General features: G+C 49.3%; 1 protein-coding gene across 7 annotated transcripts in view; it reads right to left on the reverse strand.

Moving 5' to 3' along the window:
* Positions 1-15,533, reverse strand: part of DAPK2 (death associated protein kinase 2) — a 111,881-nt gene that overhangs the window by 40,478 nt on the left and 55,870 nt on the right. For all 7 annotated transcript variants that reach the window (XM_036304191.1, XM_036304201.1, XM_036304195.1 and 4 more), the window contains exons 3-4: positions 7,853-8,074; positions 15-153 (exon numbers count right to left, since the gene is read on the reverse strand). In XM_036304191.1, coding sequence (XP_036160084.1) covers positions 15-153; positions 7,853-8,074 — 361 coding nt within the window. The remainder of the gene's footprint in view (positions 1-14; positions 154-7,852; positions 8,075-15,533) is intronic.

Raw genomic sequence — 15,533 nt, forward strand, 5'->3', positions numbered from 1 at the left:
CCCCCCTCACTGACCTTGAGATCAAAGTGAGCAATTTTCTTGGCATGAAGGTAGTTCACTCCGTCCAGGATCTGCTTAATGAAGCTGGTGGCCTCCTCCTCACTCAGCGACTCCTTCTGGGCCAGAAAGTCAAAGAGCTCTCCTCCAGACACTCTGCAAGACACCGGCAGGAAGCCCAGTCAGCCCTGTGCCTGGAGGCCAGGCCGATGGCTCCAGGTCCTGAACCTGACCCCTGAGCACCCTGCGTGGCAGAACACCTCGCCCATCTCTGGGGCTTTGTCCAGCCAGGGGCTGGCTTGGCTTCTGTGCTGTGTTCTTCCCTTTGGCTCACAAGGGCAGGACCCATCCTGAGGGTGTCACCAGAAAGGTCTCTGCAAAGGCGCTAGGCCCAGGACCCTGGTTACTCTGGGCGTCACCTCTCCTCCACATATGACTGAGGTGGCAGAGGACAGAAACAAGTGCTGTAGGTGGAGAAAGTAACACACGCCCTGCACTGACCTTGGGCAACTCACCTCCCCCTCCAGGCAGGCCTCAGTTTCCTCCCCTGCAAAATGAGCAGATGGAGCAAGATGGCTCCTAAAGCCTCTTTCTTTGATTTTATAACAGATGGCCTCATCAAAGGTCCCTAATTTAAACGTAATGACCCATTAATTATATTAACCTCTAAAAACTATAAAATACTTTTGTCCTCACACTTCACACTCTTGCACCTTATAGTTGATGTGACAGAAATGGAGACCCACAGAGCAAAAAAAATCTCCCCTGTGAGTACTAGTTTACAGCTTTATCTGAGTTTAGGATAGCCAGGTAAAGCAGGAGGTTTTTATGTGCTAAATCCGGCACCCCTTCTGGGCTTCTTGGTCCTCTGTCAGAGGCTGGGTATCCAGCCTGCATGTGCTTCTTGGGGGCTGGGACAGAGCCAAGGGTCACCCCAGGAAAAGGTCTCAGGGAGGGACCTGGGACAGGTGGTCCAAGAACTCGATCACCGAGAGAATGCATTTTAAAATGCAGATTCCCAGGTCCTACTACAGACTCTACCAAGTTATAGCCTCAAGCAGCAGAGCCTTGGAACCTGTATCTTTACAATAACAACATAACAGTAATTAACATTTATTGAATACTTACTCTGTGCATTATGTATACTGTACACACATTATCTCATTTAATCATCACAATACCCTATGAGGAAAGCACTATTTCTTTCCTATTTCACAGTTGAAGAAACAGAGGCTCCAAGTAAGCTTCACATGCGACATGAGTTAACTATTGAGATTTTGAAAATACAGAAATCTTTGCACCATACAGAAATCAATGAATATAGATAACCAAATCCTTCCCAGCACCGGCCTCATAAACTCAGTCTGGTGTTGTCTCCACACACTAGCGTGTGACTGGGACTAGTTGCCCTAACTCTCTCAACAATGTCTCTCAGACATGGAGGGTAATGAGAAGGTCTACATGCTCGGCTTGTTCTGATGAGCAAATTAGCCAGCGCACCGAGCCAGGCTCTTGGCACCGTGACTGGCACGTGATAGTGCTCCATCCATGGGGACTTCTGTTATGATGTCATTATTTGTGTTATATGTGGTTAGCACAGGCTCAAGTGGTGGGAGAAGGTGCTGGGAACGCAGTGAGACTCAGGCAGGGCCTGGACGGAGGAAGCAGAGAATGAGGACAGGTGTAACAGGAAACAGCACAAGCAAAGGCCCAGAGGTGAGGGTAAGCATGGAACATGTACGTGACATTAACTCCCTGTGCCCTGGCCGGCTTTGGAGGTGAGGTGCAGGCCTGCTGGAATGCTGCTTCTGCCACTTCCTAGCAAGTCTCTCTCCACCTCAGTCTTTTCCCATCTGCCAAATGGAGCCAAAAACATCTCCCTTAAGTAGATGGGCCAATGTCAGAAGCGCATGTTCCTGCTGGGCTGTGAGCTTCTCAAGGGCAGGAGCCGTGAGTTAGGTACTCATCTGTATGTCTACTGCCTGCCACATAACAAATGCTAAGTAAATATTTAGAGAAAGAGAGAGGGGGCAGAAAAGAGAGAAGCGGGAGGTGAGAGAGTGAAGAGAGGGTGAGATAAGATGGCACATGCAAGCATACTATCCGTAAGAGCTGCAGTACCCCCTCTACTAAGAGTGAGCTGGGTGTGGCCGGAAGTGGCTGCCTGGGTGTGCGTGGGACATGGCAGGTGCACTATTTCCCCACGTGTCTCATGGCTGAGGTCATCCCTGCCCCACCCCCACCTCGGGCAGGTGCTGGAACTAATGCACCCTTGCAGTTGCTGAAGTGTGTGGGATGCGGCTGGTGCACTGCTTCCCCATGTGTCTCACGAGTGAGGTCATCCTCTGCCCCATCCCCACCTGGGGTAGGTGGGAAGAATCTTGTAAAATTGGACAAGTGCTATGAGAGCCTCAATAAATACCATGATCTCTGAGTAAATACTATGCTACATCATTGTCAGGGTGACAGTGGTGGAGGGCTTCATTTAGAGTTTATTTAGAGTTTGCCACCTCTGCTATGTGCTTCCTCAAGCATTCTTTCACATCCACCCTGAGGTGTAGATGGAACTTCTGTTCTGATATGTCAAATGAGAAAACTGATGTCCCCAAGAGAGCAGGTGACTGGCCCAAGGTCACACAGCTAGTAAGTGGCAGAACCACCATTTAGACACAGATCTTCTCAGCATCAGTCCACCACGTTACAAAGCTGGAATTGCTGAGGCGAAAAGGGACGGCTTGAAGCCACCCCAGGCCCTGAGCATGTGCTCTGAGATCCCTGCTCAGCAGGACCCACGCCCTCATCACACTGGGTATCACTGTCTATCTATCTCTCCAGCTGGATTATTTTTGCTTCTGCAGCACCCTGTGCAAGAAAGACATTCAATAGCAGGTAAGTGAATAAAAGAACAAAGGAAAAATTTTTAAATATAAACATGACATAGAATAATCTAGATTGTATAGAAGGGAAGCCTTGGCCTTTGTAAGAAACCTGTCTAGAGCACTTTGAAGATTTTCAAAACCATAGTGCCCCCTCTGAGACACACAGGACCCAGCAGCCCTTGCTTTCTAATATCCAAGACCCTGCTGGGTCCTGTGAGGCTGGACCTTGGGCACACCTTGGGCCATTCCTACCTTAGAGGGAATGCTGCATAAATGCAAAAGAATATCATGGTGATGTAGAGGTGACTGGTCACCCAAAGTCCCTGATGTAAAGGCTATGTGACGACTTCGGGGGACACCCGCCATTCTGTTTGAAGGTGTGATGTGGGCAAGAGACCAGGGGAGACCATGTCTCCTTTGAATGAAGACCGGAACACCACAGTGGTCCCTTAGAATCTCCCCCAGAGACTCAGAAAAGGGGAGACTGATGAGCATACCAGTCTTAGGTACCCATGCTGGGGTCACTCACATCAATGCTCAGGCAACTCGTCTCAAGATTCTGTTCATTTTCCCCCAACACAGTTTCTCCCAAGGGTTTCTCAGCCCCAAGCCCCTTCCCTGGAGCCACTGCCCACCTCCTCCCAAGCTTCTCTCCGCTCACGTCCCAACCCGTTTAGCTTAAAGATGAAAAGCAAAACCTACAGCTGGGCCTCCTCTGCTCCCCTTCCATGGTCCCCACCATCAGGCCCCTTCCTGCGAATCGGACCGTGGCCTCCTTCCTCCCTGCAGGTTGGTCTCCCTGCTAGAAACGCTTTTCAGCACTCTCTCAGGAACGTGCGTTCGAATGACCTGCAGGCAGGGATTTGAAGAATGCTGACCGATCCATCAGGGCTGAGGAAGCTGGACTCAATCTGGGGAACTGGGACGCACTGCCTCCACCGTGGAGCCCTCTGCCAGGCCATTCTCTGGGATGCAACTGCCAGGGTCCCGCTTTCCACTAGTGTAGAGTCAAGGAGGCCCCAGAGAAGCCAGGGGTCTGGGACAGGAGACCAGAACACCTTTCCCAAAGCAGACATATGTTTTTCAGAGCAAGCTTCACATATGACATGAGCTAATCTACTGAGATTTTGAAAATATTCTTTACATCATACAGAAATCAATTATACGGACAACTAAATCCTCCCCAGCCTGGCCTTCAACAGCCCTGACCAGAGGTAGCTGCTGCTAAGGAGGTCCTGCTTGAGGTAATAACAGCTGAAAGGGACCTAAATCAGGGCTGGGTACGTCCACCTAGTGCTGGACACCTTAGCAGAAATCAGGAGGAAGTCCACTCCAGATGATAGGTGCTGAGAGGGCAGTGGTATCAGTGTAAACCCAACCACAAAACTTGCAAATTACAACTGAGCAGGTGGGCACTCATACCCATGCTTAATTATTGGGCAAATCCACTAACCTACCAGGCACAGTGAGGACCAGGAGGCCAAAGGCTCCTGATCAGCCCAACAGGAGTCACCAAGTCCAAACACAAAAGCCCATGGAAAGCCCTTCTCTCCCAGGAGGTCCTCCCTCTCATTCCCTGGGCAGGCATGGTTTAGGCACAGTCTTAGCAACTCCTAGCACCCCGTGCACAGACAGGCTCCCTGGGAGCAGTGAGACAGCTTGAAAGTAAGGAGGAGACAGAGAAACTAGGAACAGACAGAACTCAACAAACATAGCAGCTCAAGCAAGTCACAGGAGCAGCAGTGTGACAACGGATGATATGAATGGTGACAGCTCTCAAGACGGCACATAACTGTTGGTTGACCATGAGACCTGCTGGGAGAAACAGGGGAATCTCAAGATCATCCCAGACCCCAACTCCTGGGGTGCTACCAACAGGGAGAAACAGACAATTTCCCCAGCAATTACAGAAATGCCACTTAAAATGACAACAAAGTGCCCTGGTAGGTGTGACTCAGTGGTTAGAGAGTCGGCCCACGGACCAAAGGGTTGAGGGTTCGATTCCCAGTCAAGGGCATGTACCTTGGTTGCAGATTCAATCCTGGGTCCCAGTTGGGGTGCAAGCAGGAGGCAACCAATCGATATGTCTCTCTCACATTGATGTATGTTTCTTTCTCTCTCTCTCTCTTTCTTTCTCTCTCTCTCTCTCTCTCTCTTTCACCTCACCCCCCCCCCTTAACCTCCCTTCCATTCTCTCTAAAGATCAGTGGGAAAATTTCCTCAGGTGAGGATTAACAACAAAGGAAATGACAACAAAGTATCATTTTCTAACTATACAGGTCAATAATTAATGAATCCTGTTTTAAAATAAGTGATGCAGGGCTAGCAAGCCTGCAGGCAAATAGGAACACTGCTGTGTTGCAGGTGGTACTGGTTAACCACACCAATGTATGAAAGTGAGGATATTAGGAGCTCTAAAAATGTCAGCATAGTCATCCCAGTCCTGAGGATTTATCTGAAAGAATGAATTCAAAACAAAAGGGGAAAATTATGGGAAGAAGACTGTTTTATGGCAGTAAAATTTGTAATGATTAAAAGCTGGAAAATAAAAACCAAATAACCAACAAGAGGGAAAGACAGGTATGTAATTTACTGAAACATGATATAGTCAGTTAAAAGGAAAAAAGCTATTTATGCAATTACGTGAACTGGGGGGAAAGTAGAGCAGGAAAATCTATAAGGACGGTGACTGTATACAAATAGATAAAAAGAGTGGAACCACAAAAAAAACATAAATAGCTATGGTTGAGTGGTAGGATTATGAATGTAATTTCTTTCAGTCACCGTAAAGTTTTTCTGATAATAGACTTTTTAAAGGGGTGGCCTGGCCTTCCCAGCGAAGGTGGGCTTGTCACTCTCTGCTGGGAATCCGTGTGCCAACCTTGTGCCTTAGCCTTGGGGCATGTCACACCGTGGGCTGTCCACATGGCTGGCCACACTGAGGGAACCCACCAGGCATGTCTGGGCCAGGCGGGTACATACACCAACTAGTCCAACTGGCTGAGGGGTCCATGGGAGAAATAGAGAGAATGCTGGGAGTTAGAGAAGGGGGAACATGGGCAACACGTGCATTTAAACATTGACATGATAACTTAAGAATCAAATGCAATAGCATGCAAATGCCCATCTGCAACATAAATCTATATCCTGGCCAAGACAGAGCATAGTTCTCAAATTAGAATGATCTCCAATGCCAGTGGTCCACCCCTCCTGTAGGCAGGTTAAGGATGGCTGCCTGGTTTACAGATGAGAACTGAAGCTCAGGTGGATGAGGTGACTTTGCCCGAGGTCACAAAGTCAAGGACTGCTGAGATAAGTGCCACCACTCCTTGGCTAACTGGCAGATGCATACATGCCTACAAGGCTCAGAACATTCTTAGCACAGTGTGCTGCTGCCTGACTGGGCACAACCACTGTGACTTGTGCCACAGCCCAACTCAAACTTGCTTGTCTGCCAGAACCCCACATCCCATTCCATGGAGACACCTCCAGGAGGGACAATCCCTGAGAACTTGGTGTCACCTATCCACATTCCACCAGGATGGGCCAGCATAAGGCCATCCTACCTCATGCTCACAGCTGTCTGCACAAGCAGTGTGGGCTCAAGACCTGGTGCAACCTAACCCACATATGTAACCTAGCAGATAACTTAGCATAAATGAACTTTTTGCTTAGAGTTTCTAACTTTGCCCTGATTAACCTGGAAATTCACTTAGATCACCCTAGAGTTTATATGGTTTGTGTGATGCATATCTCATGATTTGCTAAGTTTCACAGAAAGACCAAGACATAATCAGCTAAAATTCCTTCCATAACAACTGCAATCCCCGACATAGAGGGTCACCAGGACTGTTTTTCAGGAACAAGCCCAGGACATTTTGCAGAGCCAGGGGGTGAACCAGCTGAAACCATGAGACCAGCTTGAAAGACCCTCCAGTGACCTCCTGCTGAACTTTCCTCATTACTCATATTCTCATTATAATACTAAAATCTCCAACCAGAGGCGGAGATTTCCCACCATTTTTGAATATGTGATGTATGTATAGCCAGTTTTCTAACTGTCGGTGCCCTGGAATGTCCCCAACTATACATTCAATGACAAAGCTCACCTTGATGTTTATGCATGATTTCCCCCAATAAAATTGGATCAGATGCTTTGCTTGAGGAACACTGTTCTGGGAGCAATCCCCGGCATGTTCCTTGTTTATAAGCCTGCGATAAAGTTCCTTTTCATAAAATCATCTGTGTTGTCCTTTGGCTGGCTACTATTGAAAGTTTGGACCTGGTTTGGTCCAGTAACCCCACCACTTCCTGGCTAACAGATCTGGTAAGTGACCTGGCTGCAGTGTTCTTGTTGGTAAAATGGGGATAAGAAGAGTCTGTGTGATAGGGTTAGTCTGAGGAATAGATGAGGTAAGAGATGTGCCTGGCACAGTGAAGGTAAAGTAACCTCTCTGTGTTGGTAGGATACTTCCTTCATCACAGTCCCCGGGAGGACTAAACAGATGACAAGCATGAAACATGTGGCAAATGCTCTCTAAATAATAGTTATTATAACAATAAAGGCATCACAGCACAAATGCAGTAGATTTTTCCAGGAAAGGGCTGGAGAAGGGCTTTGCAGAGCCCAAAGGATGTTTGCTCTTCCCTTGGTCATAAAACAGATCCCTGCCTGACCATCTCGCCTGCTGGCCCCTCCACTCCCCGCTCCATCCTCCCACCTGCCAGCCAGCCAGGAAATGACCCAGAGCCAGCCATTCCTTCCCTTTGGTCCCCAGGGCCCATGAAAGCCAGACCTAGACCGTCACCCTCTCTCCTGCTGCTTGGCCCCTGCTTTTCCCCAGGTTTAGAAGGAGGCTGGGGTCACTGAGGGCAACCACCCACCACTGACTTCGCCTCCTCTGGGGCCTGTGGCTGGAGCTTCCGCCGCCCGGCCTGTCCCTGCTGCCCACCACGGGTCCCGGCAGCCCACTCACAGCTCCAGGATGAGCACCACGTCGGTGCGGTTCTCAAAGACGTCGTGCAGCGTGATGATGTTGGGATGCAGCACCTGCCGCAGGATGCTCACCTCCCGCTCGATGTCCTCCCGGCACACGCCCCGCCGGCTGGCCCGGCTCTGCCGCTTCTTGATGAACTTGGCTGCGTACTCCAGCCCGGTGCTCTTCTCCCGGCACTTCTTCACAATGGCAAACTGGCCGCTGTGGGGACACAGGCTCACATGACTAGGGTGTCACTGTGCCTTCAGGGACAGTAATTCAGAGTCACTCTGCCAGCTCAGCACAACGTGCCACCAGCCAGCAGCTCCACCTGGCCATCAACCAGTGGCTGAAAGGGGACAGGTACTGGGCTTCCCTTCTGTTCATATGAACCCTGAATGAATGTTAGCATTGTTGTTTCCAGTGTACAGATGTGAACACTGAGGCCCTGAAAGGTTATTGATTTGATCAGAATGGCACAGCCTTGCCCTGGCTGGTGTGGCTTTGTGGATAGAGCGTCGGTCCATCCACCAAAGGATCACGGGTTTGATTCCCAGTCAAGGGCCCTTACCTGGGTTTCAGGTTTGATTCCCAGCCCCTGTCGGGCCATGTGCAGGAGGCAACCAATCTATGTGTCTCTCTCACATCGATGTTTCTCTTTCTGTCTCTCTCTCTCTACCCCTCCTTCCCTCCTTTCCACTCTCTCTAAAATCAATGGAGAAAATATTCTCGCGTGAGGATTAACAAAAATAAAAATAAAAATTACACAGTCTCGTCATTCCAAAGCCTCAGCTGGAACCCAAGTCTAGTTTCACCAGATGAAATCCCAATGCCCAGAGGCCTATACTATGTAATGGAAAGGTTAGAAAGGAAAAACAAAAAGACTAGCATACCCTGGCCAGGTGGCTCAGTTGGTTGGAGCATCGTCCCATGTACCAAAAAGATTGCAGGTTCAATTCCCACCACCTAGGTTGTGGGTTCAATCCCTGGTCAGGACATCTAGGGAAGGCAACTGATCGATGTTTCTCTTTCACATTGATATTTCTCTCTCTCTCTCTCTTCCTTTCTTGCTCTCTAAAATCAATAAAAACATATCCTTGGAAAAGATTTTTTAAAAGACCAGCATGGTCAAAATACTAATGGTAAGAATCATCCAGCTGAGTCTCCCGTATCTGGATACAAGCACAGATTCATCCATTGGGAATTGTGAGGTGAGTGACAAACACCTACCTGTATAGTTGTATTTTTGCCCCTTTGCTCCCAACCTCCTCCCCACAAGTAAAATCTCGATTACCTGACATGAGCCAAGCAGCTGGACAATAGGGGGACCCAGCAAATATGAGGGTGATGCACTTAATGTAAAGACCGCGCCAGAGGCTCTGCAGGCTGGGGTGGTGGGGAGCCTGGTGGGGGTGGAGGCAGTCTAACTCTGTGAATAACTAGAGGTGGGGGTTCATCATGGGGAGAGGGCTGATGGGACCACAGAGCTGTAGAATGTTTGGAAACTGAGGCACAGAAGTCAAGTCACTCTCCTGAGGTCATCACAGGGTTAATGGCAAAGCCAGGCTTCAGCGATGGGCACCTAGCCCACTGTCCACAATGCCTCTAAGATATAGGAGTCAGGGCTGGGCCTGGATGCCTTCACTCTGTGGACCAAGACAGCAGCCATAAAGTGGTGTCCATGCCAGAGCAGCAGGCGGCACTGAGCCAGCTTCCCTGGGAAGGCCAGCAGCCTCTGCTTCACCATCTCAGTCCAGGCACCCAGTGCCTGGAGACTGCCCGGTGGCCACCCCTCCAAGGGATCCTCCCACTCCCCTTCCACCATGGCCCCACGTTTTCTCACCAGCCACAACACCCACTGCTTGAGACAGAGCTCAGAGCGTCTTAGGTTAAGCTTAATAAGGGGCCACCAGGCTCCACACTTAGGATGTACTCTCTTAGTGGCTCTGGGATAAGAGCTACACAATGAAATGCTCTGGAGATCTGCCTCAACCTCAGAAAACAGCACCACATCTGAACCATTCCTTTACTAGAATAATACTCAGTAAGGCAACCTTCAAAATAAACCTAAGTGACACACACACACACAGAGGAGTCAAGTAGAGCCAGCAAGGAATAAATACGCCAACATGCTGTAGAGATGTCACCAGACACACATCCTCATTCACTCAACGCTAGCTGAGCATCTGCTCTGTGCCAGGCTCTATGCCAGGCAGTAAAGGGCAGGGACCAAAGGCCCAGACAACAGGTACAGAGGGAGCTCTGGGGAGGGAGAGGGCCCCGGGGGGCTGGGGTGGGCAGGAAAGGCTTGGTGGAGCCAAATTGATATTACACTGTCCACTAATGTTAAAGTTTCAGCTATTTATGCCTCAATATGCTCTCAGCTGTCGAAACACCCAGCTGACGCAGGTGGAGTGGAGCCAGTCCTCCCAAAGCCAGAGTGAACACATTCAGCAAGATCTCTAACACAGCTGGTGACTTGGAACCACTTTGGGCCTTGGGGACATTGGGTCCTTTAGTGGGTGCCAGCAAACACTTGACGAAGCTTTCAGTCCAGGCGGCTGTGAGTCTCAGCGTGGATGCCACACTCTCTCCTCTCTCTCTGATACCTCAAGGGGCCTGGCATCAGCAGTCCTGGGGGCAGACAGCTCCCTCTTTCCAGCTGACTGATGAGAAACCAAAGCGTAAGGATTTTAAGCACTTTGTATACACTTACAGAACACAGAGGTGGAGGCACCAGGTTTTTATAAAGCGGAAATAACTATTTCAGGGAACCTTGATATAGCTTCCCTATTCTTACGAGGGAAACAAAGCATTTTTCTATATTGCATGCCTGAAAAAATTCCTCCAACTCTCAAAAAGCAAATTAGTGTTTGCTTTCCCTGGTTGAGTTTTCTCTTTGTGTGAGCAGCTGTGGCAATAAGAGGTGCCTGGGGGTCAGGCCTAACGTGCAGGCATCTTCCTCCCGCCAAAAGGAGGTATTCTGAGAGTGGGTGACCATCGCGGAGTCAAAAGCCAGGCAACAGCACTCATTTCCCCCTCTTCTCGGGCTGGGGTCCTCCACTCAACCTGCCCTGGGGAGCCTCAGGGGACCCAGGGACACTTGCTGGCTTTCCTCTCTTCTTGAGCTGTTCCTGGAAAGAGTGGAGAATGTGCCCCACTAGGGCCAGCCCCCAGGCCATGAGGCTTTGGGCAGTGAGGTCAGACAGGTCAGGTTCTGTCACCTGTGGCCAGAGGCTACCTGCTCTGAGTATCCGTTTCCTCATCTGTAAACTGGGAATTGTGAAGACTGGAAATGTCTGCAATGTTGGCCCATAGTCAGCACTAGTCAATGGTAGCTATTATGACGCTGAGTTTGTGGCTCAGGTGAAGGCTGAGCAAGAGGCATTAGACACAGAAGTCACTGATTGAAATGGTCTGCAATGTGTGGCCAGGGAATCAGTGTAATTTAAAAAAAAAAAAAAAAAAAATGCTGATGATCCCAGTGCACGGCCAGCTGTGGGAATATCTCTGTTCTAAGGTAGTAGCCAATTCTTTTCATCCTTAGAGCAGTGGTTCTCAATGCCGGCTGCACGTTGGAGTCTTGTGGGGAATTTACAACTCCTGGTGCCCGGGTGCCATCTCCAGAGATTCTGATCTCCTGGGTCTGGGCTGCAGCCTGGGAATCCGGATGCAGCATGTCCTTGAGTAATGCCGTTTCATTACAACAAACGATGAGATGCTACCGAAATGTAACTCTTGTTTATATCAATCGGCCTATGGCAAAATTGGCTGCTTTATATGTTGTTTAGCTTAAAGTTGCAGAACCTGTCGATGACGTTAAGTGAGGATTTACTGTACTTAAAAGCTGCCCGGTGACTGATGTGCAGCCAGGGCCGAGAAGCACTGACTTACAACAGCTCTCTGATTATCTCCACTTTCCAGAAGACGCTATGCAGCTGTTACTCATATTATTCCTTGTCCTTTTCCTTACCCTATCCCCGAGTTCTCTGATCTGACAAGGGAGGGAGGGAGGGAGAGAAGCAGGCGGGGACTGTTGTCTTTTCCACCAACACAGTTTTTGCTGGAGGGGTCCGCAATCTAACTGCCCCAATACTTACTGGCCAATCAAGACCGAGAATTACCCTGGGCTTTGGGGGATAATAGGAGTGGACGTTTGCATGCAGGTATGCCCTGCTCACTGTACCCCGAGGAGACACATGAAGGCCAGACCTGAGGGTGCTCTATCATGTCCATCAGCACCTGCAGACTCACGGGCAGGTGAAAACAGTGACAGGGATAGGCCCTTGCCTGCCCATCGGAAAGGCTCTGAAGCCAGAAGTTCGGCCCCCTCCCCCTGGGCCCCCTCACCCACCAGTGCAAAGGTCATCCAGTGAGGTTATGGGGGCAAAGGTGAGAGTGAGGACCCCTCTAAGGTTAGGACAGTCACCCAGGGCATCATCCAGAGAGGGAACAGATGGGAGCCATTCAATCGTTAGTGGATATTATTGCCAACACTGATTCAAAAATTAAGAGAATGCTGAAACATTGATACACATATGCAAAACATGCCTATCCCCAGCCCCCCATAGCAACAGTCATTACCTAACCCTCGGTCTGATGCATCAAAGGGCAGGTTGTCAGGAGGCCCGATTCCTGGTCCTAACCTGCCATCAAAGCTTTGTGGGCTTGGACAAGGAACTGCCTTCTCAGGTCGTGTTTCTCCACCTGCCACCTGAGGTCTCACCTCGGAAAGCTTCCTCTTAGAAAGCGCCCCAAAGAGCTTGAGACAACTCTGAACAGAAATGAGAGCTTTCCCTTCACTTGCCAAATTCCTATCTCTGAGCAGGTGTCCTAGTCAAAGGCCTACCAATAACTGGTCACGACCCTGGGCAGCCTCTTCAACTCCGGGGGCCTCAGTTTCTGCCCTTGTCAGAGGGGGGTGAGAAAACCTAGCCTGCACACCTCTCAGGGTTGGTGGGAAATCACGAGATAATGCTCGAGAAAGGACTTTACCATCCAGCGCTGCACAAAGGCAGGAGGTGTGGGTGGGCGGAACTCTGCACTGAGGCTCGTTTGCAAAAGTCATGTAGGAGGGCAGTAAATCGGCAAGTCACAGAAACTACCTTCCCGGCTGCTGCCAGTGTGCTCTCCTGAAATTCTGTCTTGAACACACCCCTCTTTCCAGGCGGAGGGCTCAGCTCCTCACTCACTTCACACCTGGGAGGACAGAGCAGGCTGCGTAGAGAATGAGACAGTTGGGCCTCATTCCAGAACTCAGCAGGACCCAGGGTGGCACCCCCTGAGGGTCTCCTGTTATCTGCCCTGAAAACAGATGATAAGGAGTAAACTTACAACAGCTCCTCGGCACCAAAAATGATGATGTTGTCTCCAACAGCAGCTCCTAAGCTCCATGGAAGAGCCTAGTTCAATTGCCCCCAAATTCTTTACTACCAAAGGGAAATAACCCCGACATGACCCAAATCTCACCACATCTGGATTTTGTATAGCCATGTGGACATTACAACACTTACACCCAGCTATTCTTTTTGTAAGCTGTGGACGAAAGGGGCCACACGCTAACCTGACAAGCTCAGGGAAGGCCTGCATGGCAGTCTTGCGAACTCAAAGACCTAAAGTAACCACAAAGGGTGGTCTGAACTTAAACTTTAACTAAAAGCAGTTATGGTGGGTACTAGTCACCTCCTAGGCCCGCATCTTCCCTGACAAGGTCATTCTTTACCTTAACTGAGCTTAGTGTCATTTTGCATCTACCATAACACATCATTGAAATGTCTGGGTAACTTGTAACTTCCCTTTTTTCTGGACCCCTCAGGACACAACCAAATGCCCTGGGTGCCAGGACAGATGCCACAAATTCCTTCATTGTTATTGCTATCATGTTAATTGTTGACTGTTAACTATCCTGCACCCACCTAAGTAAAAGAAGTATGTGCCTATCATTTTACTCGTTATCCAATCCCAGAGGGTTCTCCACTTTGCTTTCTCCCGCCTCTCAAATCTATCACAGATGGATTTCATGTAACCCACCACCTCCTCCTTGCATTGCAATGTATAAAAATAGATGAAAAACCGCCATTCTCTGGAGCATTATCCCAGTCCATTGAGATTCTGCTTCCCGGCAATTGTCGACAGTTTGGCTCAAATAAACTCACAAAAATTTTTTACAGGTTCGAATGTTTTTACATTAACAAAGCTAATTTTATATTTTTCTATTAATATTTACAGGTAGTTCCATTTTACAGATCAGAAAACTAAGGTTCAGGGAGGTGAAGTGAGTTGTTAGTTGGGCCAGGTAGCAGGCCTAGGCAGCACGGTTAAGGCCTAAACCTGTTGAGATAACTAACAGCGGTGGTGTGTCAAGCACTGAGGAGAGAGGCCCACCCCAGAAGGGAGGAGCGTTTTTGTCACCAACACTGTTTAATTTGCCAGTGCATGGTGATAATAAAAAACAGACTGACCTTTATTCGATTTTATCTTTTAGTTTCAAATTCTCAAAAGACAATGCACCCCCATGGCCTGCAGTGAGCAGACCACTCCTACTGCCCACTGGCCCCCACCTTCCATGGGAAACCACAGCCAAGCAGATGTGTTCTGGCAGCCCCCCAGCAGCTGGCTGCTACAGGTGTTTTGCAAGGTCTATGAATAGGGTGGGCCTAACTCATTCCCTTTCTTGGTCAACTCTTAAATGCCCATGACTTTAGTAACTTGCTCCAAAGTCACCATTTATTGAGGTGGAGATGAGGCAAAGCTGCACAGAATGCAAACCCAGGGATGAGATGCCACATGAGGGGAGAGGTATCATCAAATGGGAAGTCTTCCAAGGCAAAAGGATGTGGAGACCAGGTTCCTCCTGCTGCTTCCCCCAGCGGTCACAGCAGTTCCCCTTCCCACCCTGGAGAACAATGAGCAGATTCCTCTGGAATTACCCTGCAAATCTTCAAGGTCACAGCCAGGGATAATGCTTAGAAGCTTCCAGCCAAGGTCATCCCAGTGCAGCTCAACAGTTGGGGGCTGAGACATGTAGCTAACATGTGTCAAAGTCATAGGCAGGAGCAGTCTGAATCTATAGTCAATAGGAACCAGATCAGCCTGATCCCAGAGGACCCACACCCTGATCCTACAGCAACAGCCTGTCGGGGGATGGTGTCACCAAGCCCCCTCCTTACCTCTCTGCCTGGCCAGGCTTGACTGGGGGGCAGCCACTCCTCCCCACCCTCCCCTTTCTAACATATCCAACCTCTAGCTAGGCCACTTCCAGTTCCCATGAACAATATCCTTCCCCCCACTGCCTTAGTAAACAACCTGTTTCTGATCTCCTATATCCAAGTCCAGGATTTAGAGTCAAAAGATCCAAGTTCTATTTCCAGCTCTACTACTTTTAGCAAATCACATAACTCTGAGCCTCAGTTCCCTTGTGTGAGGTAACACAGACATAAGAATATCCTGGTCTCACCAGGTTGTAATGAGAATGACATGAGACCGGTATGTGAACGCATTATGCAAACTATCATTTCTCCATGAATGTGAATTATTCTTTCTCTCCATCCACTGGATCGCCACATCTGAATCCTGGTCTCCATTTTCCAATCCCAGTGTCTTCCTGAACCTCACTCAGCCTCAATGAAGCCCCTCCTCAGATCCCAGCTTAAAAATAGGTAGTGCTGGGGTAGACTGTGGC

The sequence above is a fragment of the Myotis myotis genome, unplaced genomic scaffold, assembly GCF_014108235.1.
Source record: "Myotis myotis isolate mMyoMyo1 unplaced genomic scaffold, mMyoMyo1.p scaffold_m19_p_1, whole genome shotgun sequence".
In the NCBI taxonomy this organism is placed as follows: Eukaryota; Metazoa; Chordata; class Mammalia; order Chiroptera; family Vespertilionidae; genus Myotis; species Myotis myotis.